The sequence below is a fragment of the Gavialis gangeticus genome, unplaced genomic scaffold (genome assembly GCF_001723915.1).
Source record: "Gavialis gangeticus isolate Ggan-Ray unplaced genomic scaffold, GavGan_comp1, whole genome shotgun sequence".
Classification (NCBI taxonomy): Eukaryota; Metazoa; Chordata; order Crocodylia; family Gavialidae; genus Gavialis; species Gavialis gangeticus.
The window spans coordinates 4,823,121-4,833,322 of NW_017729009.1; the positions used below are offsets into that span (position 1 = coordinate 4,823,121).

General features: G+C 46.0%; 1 protein-coding gene across 1 annotated transcript in view; it reads right to left on the reverse strand.

The window, feature by feature from the left end:
* The window catches only part of KCNK15 (potassium two pore domain channel subfamily K member 15), a 47,530-nt gene that overhangs the window by 35,282 nt on the left and 2,046 nt on the right, over positions 1 to 10,202 (reverse strand). The window contains exon 2 of the mRNA XM_019509728.1: positions 9,347 to 10,195. Coding sequence (XP_019365273.1) covers positions 9,347 to 10,195 — 849 coding nt within the window. The remainder of the gene's footprint in view (positions 1 to 9,346; positions 10,196 to 10,202) is intronic.

A 10,202-nucleotide genomic window follows, 5' to 3' on the forward strand; every position in this document is an offset into this window, starting at 1 on the left:
TTTTAAGAGGAGGTTGGATGACCACCTTGCTGGGGTCGTTTGACCCCAGTGCTCTTCCTGCCATGGCAGGGGGTCGGACTAGATGATCTGCTCAGGTCCCTTCCAACCCTAGAAACTATGAAACTATGAATCTGGAGGGGATATGGGACAGAAGTTCAATAAACATATTTAAACTAAATCAGTGAAGTCTGATACTACATCCATCCATGTCTATCTTAAACTGGTTTTGCCCATTTTGAAAGTTCATGTCCACTGAACTTCTGTTGTGTTACAGATTTGAACTGGTTTCTGATCACTTATACCAGTTTGTGTGTAATTTCTATCCCTAGCCTTACTGGTAACTGTGCTTATCAGTTTACAATAACAATAGTCTGACTCGGCCCGCAGGCTTCCCATACTGCCCTTGGCTGTGGTTTGTTTAGGATTGTTCTGCCAAGAAATCAGCTTCAGTGTTGGTTTTGTCAGTGCTTCAACTTGTTTGTGGATGCTATCAAGAATTAGTCAAACTTTCTTCACTGGAATCAGGTGGATTTTTCCATAGCCGTATCTGTACTGCCTGTAGTGCCTCAGACTTTGTGTATTCTGATTGCAAGTCCATGGAAAGTCTTTGTTTGAGGAGCAGTTTAAAACTATTTTACAAAGACGCCTAGGCAAACAACAAGCTGTTACAGCTCCTGCAGCAGCTTGTGCCTCTCTTGGATAGACAAGTGTGGCCTCGTGTCACTAACTTGCTGATTTTCAGTCCCTGGGCAGTGTCCCATCTCCCTATTTGCGTGTCGCTGGAGCCAGTGGGCACTGACCCTTTCCACCTGACAGGAGCTAAACTTTTGTAATCCTGGGCCACATCACATGCCAGGAGCCAAGAAAAGGTCTCCTCCTGATTCATCTACTGACCTGCTAAATGCAACTGCTGTGCTGGTGAATTTGGTTGCATTTGGGGCTGCGTACACAGTAAAGTTCTTTAGAATTCTTCAGGATGCAAACTCTTGTGCAGGGGTAAAACAGCATGATGGTTTGCTACTTTACTGTTAAACATTACTTTATGCACAACCAAAGAAATGCACAGGGATCCTGGTTTCCTCTGTTTAAATAGACCAAATTCTGTAATTTAAACCCCCCCCAAATCTGTGTTTTTCTGCAATTAAAATAAAACGTCACTATGTTTGTAAGTATCAGTTGAACACAACGTTTTATTGATATATTTATAATTTTAAAGCAAGTTGGAAGCCTATTGTGGCAGGGCACTGTTTGTGCCTGCCACTTTAAGACCTGGGGCCAAGCAGCCAGCAGGTGTTTAATTGCGGGGGCCACTTTAGAGCTCTGGCCGCCCATAAAAACGGGGCAGTTTGCTGCTGGCAGGCAAGCAGGCAGCAACAGCGCCTGGCTGCAAGGCTGTTTGTGTCATCTGGAGGTAAGGAAGGAGCTGTAGGGGATGATCAGGAGGCTCCTGGTCCTGGGTATGACCTAAAACTGCACCCTGCTGGGAGTGGGTGGCCTGGTGGAGCTCTCAGTGGCTTGGGAGCCCCCAGGAAATGCCAGGCCAGTTACCACCGTGGGTCAGGTGGTGGCTCCTGGCATGTGATGTGGCCCAGGATTACAAAAGTTTACCTTCCATCAGATGGGAAGGGTCAGTGCCCACTGGCTCCAGCTACATGCACATAGGGAGATGGGACACTGTCCAGGGACTACAAATCAACAAGTTAGTGACACAAGGCCACACCTGTCTATCCAACAGAGGCACAAGCTGCTGCAGGAGCTGTAACAGCTTGCTGTTTCACTAGGCATCTTTGTAAAGGCGGGTCGGGGTGCCTTAACCCCAGCTCCCACAACTGGGTGGGTCGCCCACTGGTAGAGTCCTGCGGATGGACCCCAGGAGTGAGAGTGGGGATAGAGGCTCAGAGGCCTGACAGTACCCTCAACTGGGCTGGGCTGGGGCCAGGACCAGAACGGTCAAAAGGGCCAGGGGCGAGGGATGCCCAGAGCTTGGAGGGCCTGGGGTTCCCGACTGGCCTTGGAGGCGAGGCCAGGGCCTATGTTGCTTGAATCTTGGATAAGCAGGATCTTGATGGCTATGGGTTGCCTGTAGCCAGAGGCATTTGAATGATGAAGTGACCGTGAGGAGAAAATAAATATCTTTTTGTTCAAGGTGATCTCTGAATCCTAGCACGCTGGCCCTGTTTTCTTCACCTTCGCCACAGGATCTGACACCAGCCTGATAAACTCAGTGGTATGTACTTGTGCATAATGCTGAGCAGCCTCAGCACATGACAATAACATGCAAAGCTCCCCGAGGGCTGCAGAGTTACAAGAGAAAAAAAGGTGTTGTTACATTTTTCTCACTCCTCTGATTTGGATGGAAGAGAGAAGCCATTTCTGCATGAGGTGCAAGGCCACCCAGGTGAAGGAGTTTCCTGCTTGGAAAATGTTACTAATACCTGATGATCTTCATTCTCCTCTGCACTGGTTTGCCATATAGCTAGATGTTCTCTGCTCTTCTGCATCATCAAAGATTGCCCTCCATTTTTCAGACCAGAGGATGCAGCATGTGCTTTTGCTAAACTATATGCTGTGGATTGTACCCGCGAATGCTGCTCCTTGTGGCTATCATGATGCATCCGAGTTTTTTGCCTCTATCTCATCCTTTGTTAAAAAATGTGAAGTGGGAGGACTGGATTCCCTTCTATGTGCCTAAAAATCACACCCAAATCCCCTACCCCCCACAGTGATGAAGCCTGCATGAGTTTCTGTTCCATGGGAAGCTTCTCTCACTGCCAAGAAACAGTGCCTGGCATTCAACTTGAAGCCTCCCTTTCTACGTTGTACTCTTGCTTTTACGCCCTCTATACCCCTGAATAATTCCACCCACACAGAACTGACTCACTTTGTCTCTCTGCTGTCACTTCCCCCAACTCCATCAGCATGGTGCCTTCCTCATATTTTATTTATCTGTTACCTCAAAACACTTGTGTGATCTTGTTTTTTTCCTAGTTGCACTTCTTTGTGGACCCCAGTTCCTGATTCATTAGTGAAAGGGACGAATATAACTCTCTTATCTTCAATCATCACATAGTTCTTTTGCTTCTGTTTCTTATGCGCCACAGAATTGTGGTTTCCTGTTATGCGCACAGGAATTTTCTAAAGCCCATAACTGATGTAATTGGGAGGGCTCTGTTTTACCATCTAAGAGTGTACATCTTCCTATGCAATCATGCTGGAATGGTTTGGCTAGTGTGGATAGTTTGACCCCTAGCACCACTTCAGACCTGGAGGAATGTCTTCATCTGCATGAGCACTCTATTAACAATCATCTCGAGCTCCCTCGCAAAGGGCTGGAAGCCTGACACAGGGGCATATTTATCAACCCCACAAGTACAGTGTGGGACACCTGAGCCGCTATTGTTTAACAAACCAAGATTTACTGGATGCAGTGTGTGGCCAGATTTTCTTGGATGAGCGGGGAAGTCTTGTTAGCGTTAGAATTCAGCTGGAGGCCATCTGTCCTATGCCCTGGATTCAGTATAACTGGTAGGGTCCTCCTATCTCTCCTACCCAGCCTCTCCAATATTCTTGTATCACCTCAGCCAACAGCTATTAAATTACCTTTGGCAACAGGCAAATATAAAGTCTCTGTAGTTTGTGCTGCATTTGCTGCTTATCCTTTTCATTCAATGCTTGCATTTTTTAACCCCCTACATCAACAGTTGGCAACCTTTTCAGGCTGTAGCATGTAATGACCAGCTTAGATCAGCGGCTAACGAGTACTAGGACCTGTCTGCTTCTTCCACCACTGCTTCACCCCACTGCCACACAAGAGAAGCTCCAGCTGCCGAATACTGCTGAAGCACCCCCATCCACAAGCTGGATCCAGTGACTGCAGGCCCAATCTGGCCCACATGCCATAGGCTTCCACCCTGATCTATGTAAATCACATCTCTTTGCTTTCAGGTCTGGAAGTGTTTGACAGGATCTTCATGTTTCCCCAGACACCGTGAGGCCAGTTGTTATAAATGTACTGTTTGTGTAATCCCCTCCCACACACTCTTAAGACCGTTACGTTAGCCAGGTATTGAGGCTGCTGCTGGTATTCCAGAATGAGAGGTACTTTATTTTCATATATTGTGTTACCAAACCAAACGTTTTTCTTTTTAAAAATGGTTTTCATTTTGAGGGAAACTATGAATGTGTAGGCCAAAACATAAGGCCGTATTCTTTGTTCCTGAATAGCCTGATGAGCCTGCCAGTTTAGAACTGTTGATCAGATGCAACGCATCTGAAGCACATTTGTAGCATACTCTAGACAGAGATGTATTTATTTTATGAACCATGGAAATGATGCCACTAAACTCCAGGCCTGCTCTTGTTCCTATTGGTGTCAACAGCAAAGCTTGCACTGACTTCAGTAGGAGGAGGTTTGGTTCTTTCCTGTATAACTTTGTCACAGTCTACGTTCAAGGCCAAGTGGAACTGAGAGCCCGCCACTCCCACTCGCGCTGCAGCAGAGATGTGTGGTATGTCTGAAACAGGGCTGGCCTTAGGGAAAATGGCACCCTGGGCAAACTTGCATTTTGGCACCCTTTGAGTTGAAGTATGTACTAGTATTAGCAAAAGCTTCAGAAATAAAGCCCCAAAGGAGCTGCTGGGCTGGATTTGGAGATTTGCTTCCCTGCAGGCAAGCAATACAGCTGCTTTGCAGGAGCAAGGTGGGTGGACTGGAGCAGGCGCCACCCTCACCTCGAACGTGCCAGGCCTGGTTCCTACTGAGCAGCTGCTGGGGGCAGGGGGCAGACTGGGCTGGACACCGCTCCTCCTGCCTAGGATGGAGATTTGGCTGGAGTGGGGCGGGTGCCCTAGGCAGTCCCTTACATCGCCTACCTGTAGAGCTGACCCTGATCTGAAAAGCAGATCCTCAGTCACTTCTTACAGACCAGTTCCTGTCACTGCAAATAGTGAGATTTTGTAAAGGAAAACTGTAGAAATCAAAATCAAAGCAGGTTCATTTGGAATGAATGGCTTGAGTCAAAAACCCACTGAAGTCAAACTCACTTTGAGCTGCATCCAGAACTTAGGCCACTAAAGAATCCGCAACTCGCTCCACAGAGCTAGCTCTGTTGCACCCTGCTTACAGGAACTGGCACTTAATCCTTAGGCCTTCCAGGGGCAGAAGTTGCTTGGAGCAGAAACAACATGCTGCCCACCTGAGCTAGTCAGGAAAGATCAAGGAACTCGCTATTGTACTTGACAAGCAATGGATTTCCACTTTCTCTTTATAATGTGAGTCCTGGAGAAAGGTGCACAGGCTTTACTATAAATTGTGCTTGATTTCTCAGAAATGAATCTTAGCAGTGCAGGCTAGTGCGCCAAAGGCACTCTTTGAAATTACATATGGAGTCAATAAAAAGAGTGCTTTGCTGTAGAGGTAGAGAGGACTTCCAAATGCAATTCTTTGGAAACAGAACATCACTTAAGGATTACACCAAGAGTGGCACAAAGTGAAAAAAGTCAAATAATGCAGACTGAAGTCTCACGCTCCCATGTTAATAATCATCTTTACTGATTTTGCAAGTCACTGCAGGACTTGAGAAGCACGTTCACTGGGAATTTCAGGGAACACTGCTCAGTTTCTTCCAAAATCTTAATTTTATCCTCAGAACCTCTGCCTAAAACTTGTTTTCATTTTTTTTTATTTTCACTTTTTGTAATTACTTGAAAATATGCACTATCCAGTGAGAATGCAGCCTGCACCCCAGCTGAAATTCAGAGCAAGGTCTGCACAACACTTAAATCCCACTGGCCTGCAGAAGTCCTCAGGGCTAGAGTGAATTTCACCCACGTTGTATACACGCACTCAGTCTCACCCACGTTGTATACACTCACACACCCACATTGTATACACACACTTCACACCTAGTCACATCCTAGATGTGAAATTTGCCACTGTGCCAAAGGCCATGAGGACGCCCAGACCACTGGTCCTGCACCTTTTCAGGACCTGATCCAAAGGTCTTTGAACATGTAATCTTCCAAAGTCCTTTAACCTGAGGCTTAAATGGGATTTAAGCAGTGCAGGAGGTTTCATATGGATCATCTACCGAGAGATGAATTCCACCTTTTGGATACAGAAGTTTCTTTATGACATTAAGGATGTAAAGAAGTAGCCTTTATATTAGCGCTATGAAAACCCCATAAGAACAGCATAGTGCAACATGTAAGTGAATGCTGATGCTTAATTAATGTAAATCTTAATTTATCACGAAGGCTTAGAGTTATGCTTACTATAAATGTGTAAATACCTTCCCTGGGCTTCCAACTGCTTGATAACAAGCAGGATGGCAATAAGGTCCCAGTATCTCCTTCCACCAGCTGAGTGGTTTATTGTCTCTAAAGTTCCCCAGCTAGAAGTCTTTGCACTTAGTTCAGTTAATCATTCATGACTTAACTATGAATTTTCAGTGGGTTTGTTTTTTAGAATGTGGGTTGGATTTTTCTACAGCCTTGTAAAGAGGTGAAGCAGGCGTTTTCTGTTGCTTCATATCAAAATAATACAGTAACCCTTGGAACAAGTCTGGGCAGAGCATAATTAACCAATTACTGGTCAGAATTGCAAACTGGGAGAGAGCTGGGATCTGGAAGTGATGACATAAACTGGAATATGCATGTCCATGGAGGTGACAAAGCTATGGGAAAAGCAAGCTGTACTCCATTCAGTGTTTGTTCTGATCGGCTGGAATCAGCATTAGAAGGAAGTAGTGTACCACCATGGAGGTGGACAACCTTAGGGACTCTGCCACTGATGATCACAACAAGTTCCCCTTTTCAGAAATTAGAAGTGGAAAAGAAGCATTTGACTGGCCAGTGCTCACAGTTCACTTTTTCAGAACTTCTTTATAGCTTGACATTTACATGCCTACGTGCTTTGCTGGCCCAGGGTCATGCCTCATCTCCACCCAGCAAAGGCATCACTATCCCCCTCTGTGTGACTGCTGTTCTTAGTGACTACTACTCTTGGTCTGGCCAGACAGGTTGGTAAACAGTTCCAGTCTTGATCCAGAGGGAGCCTGTCACTTCTCCCCTGACATGGCATTCAGGTCTCCTGTTCTACCCCCAGCCAGCTGGCTTGTGTTCCTGTAAGTTTTAAAGAAACCATACAACTCATCACTGGAAGCACTAAGTGTTTATTGGCTGTTTTGTGTGATGTATTAATTCAATATGAAAAATAGCCAGGGTTTCCTTTGTGTATGTTGAAGGCTGATGTACATCACTGCAGCTGAATAAGATAAATACCCAGTGTTTTTCCAAATAGAAAAGATTTTTACAGTTAAGCAGTTGTACAAAACTAGAACATTCAATGCTTTACAGCTTTTTGAACAAGAAAAGATGGAGAGAGGAAGAAGAATACCAGCTTGACTCTTGCTTCCCCACTATGCTGAGTATGGCTGGTGCCTGCAGGGACAATTTATCTACTGTATAGAGACAATGACAATATTACCTTCACTACTTGTTAGGCTGTTTCCTGTTTGTTTTTTCACCACAGTGAACTCATGCCATCTCTTCCTAAAAGTCAACATTACCATCTTTTAGGCAAGAATCGTTTGAAGATGACTCCAAACACACTGACCAATTAAGGTGAGTAAAGAAATCAGTAATACTATTTGAGACAGACTGCATCTCCTAAGGTATTTAATTCTCATGCAACTTCATTATGGTCAGTTGGTATCATCAGCTGTAACATACACAAAGCTTTTGAACCTGTAGGGGAAAATTTAGGATGGACATTCCTAAATTCTCATTACACTAAACTTGAATCTTATAAACTTTTGAATCTGGCTTTTGCCCCATTTTTTAATCGAGCAATACAAAACATATTCAGCATTCAACATTTAAGGTCCTTATTGTATGAAATATTTGGACAGATTTTGTAAGGTATGTCTGTAGCTGCAAAATGTGTAGCAAATACACGGTTATTAGGATTTCAAACAAATATTAGGCATAAACCTGTGAGCTCATTTTGCATGCAACTGGGTATGCCTATTCTTTAAACTATCTCTGAACATTTTCAAATCCATTAGGACCAAACTTTTTGGGGGGAAAATGTTTATGCCTTTGGATGTCCCAGTTTCTATGCACAGTTGTTATGACCACGTGTCACTTGGAGAACAGCTTTTGCACAAGACCACATGCACATCTGTTTTCATGTATCATCACTATGATGACAACTGCAATAACATTACACACATGCACAAATTAGGCCTGTAACTGCACACCTTTTTTTTTTTGAAAATAAAGAGCTAGGTGTACAAGAGTGCTTGCAACTGAATACCCAAAGATTTTGAAAATACCCTCAATGCAAACCCCAATGCAATCAGACACTGGAGCATTTGGGCTGTCTGTCAGAACGCTACAGTCATAATGAAATGAAAGCCTCTGGAAACTTTCAAATGTACACTTGCTGTTGTTGGCTACATGATCTTGAAGAAAAGACTTAGAAGCCCTAACACACATTTCCCAAGACATTTCTGCAAAGAAGGCGCCTAGCAGGGTAGACAGCCTACTTTAACAGAGCCAAGCACTGTATTCACCCATTTAGCCACTTCAAATAGCCCAGGAGTGACCATTTCTTAAGAATACATAACATACTTAGCACCTCTATCAGACACTAGCATAATGTGTAATTTTCCTCTCCAGCATGCTGACAAACAAGTCAGTCCTCACAAGACCCCTGCTAGGTAAATAAGTATTACAGCCATTTCCATCTCCTAGGTGGAGGGAGAAAATTCTAGTTCAGATCCCTGCCTCATCAGAAGAATGAAGCACACTGGTTAAGCAAAGTGGTGGGATGCAATGATATACCCTTGTGGCAGGATTACCTGCCTCAGTTAAGAAACAAGCCATAGCTGAGCAGTCAGCACTAGCTCACTCTCTCTCACTGTATAACACACAGATATACTGTATGTGTATATATTTTCCTCTCTCACACCCCCAGACATAGATAGTAGATAGTATTTTTACAGTAAATATCATTTTGGGCTCACCAGCTCTGACGATGACCAACAAGCTTGGTACCCATATTGTTAATGGACTGTGGTAACCCCCACAGTCCAAGTGCAGCTAGATTAAAAAAAAAAAGCAGGGGGTCAGTCCATACCCCAGTGAGCTTCCACTCTAGAAAGTGAAAACAGGCAGACAAAAGGTGAGGTTTTTAAAACCAACTCATTCAGAGTACAGCAGAAGTCTCTTCAGACTGTTCACTAAAAATGATGTTCACTTTCTTTTCATCCGGTTGGTGCTGGGTTCCCTTCTGTAAGAGAGACCCCAGCGACTGGCTAGCTCGTTGGCTGAGGGACCTCACCCACGACACACAGTCCTCACTGGTCATTATGTACAGAAGGGGGTTCAGGGCACTATTCAAGCTGGCCAGGCCCCGGGTCACCTGGTAGGAAACATAGACGCTGCTTGTAGACGGGGAGCAGAAGCCCTGGTATTGCCAGGTTCGGTACAAGAGGTTGAGGTTCCTGAAGATGTGATACGGGAGGAAGCAGATGGAGAAGAGGACCATCACAAGGACCGCCAGTTTGATGCACTTCCTTTTGATGCTGGGGTCAATATTCCCATTCCTGCAGAGAACCACCACCACGTGGCAGTAGCAGCCGAGGATGATGAGAAAGGGGATGACAAACCCCGTCACGGTGATGGCCAGGATGTAGAGCCGGTACCTGCCCACGTCTTCGTTCCCTGTCGTATCGTGGCACCGTGTCCCGTTAGGATCCATCTTGCTGAAGGTGAAATCAGGAGACACCTGAAGCATGACCCAGCCCCAGACCCCTGCACAGAGGCCAAGGGACGGGCCCAGGGCCTGGCACCTGCCCCGCACCTTCAGCGGGTAGACGATGCCCTGGTAGCGCTGGATGCTGATGCAGGTCAGGAAGCCGATGCTGGCGTAGAGGTTGAGGTGGAAGAGGCCCCGGGTCAGCCGGCACATCGCTCTGCCGAAGAGCCAGGTCCTGCCCTGCAGGTAGTAGGCCACCAGGAAGGGCAGGGTGACCACGTAGAGCAGGTCGGCCACCCCCAGGTTGCAGAGCAGCAGGCCCAGGGCGCTCCAGCTCCGCCGCCGCGCCTTGGCGCACAGGTTGCAGAGCCCCAGCGCGTTGCCCAGCAGCCCGGCCAGGCTCACGGCCAGGTAGACGGGCGGCAGGAACCGCTGCGCG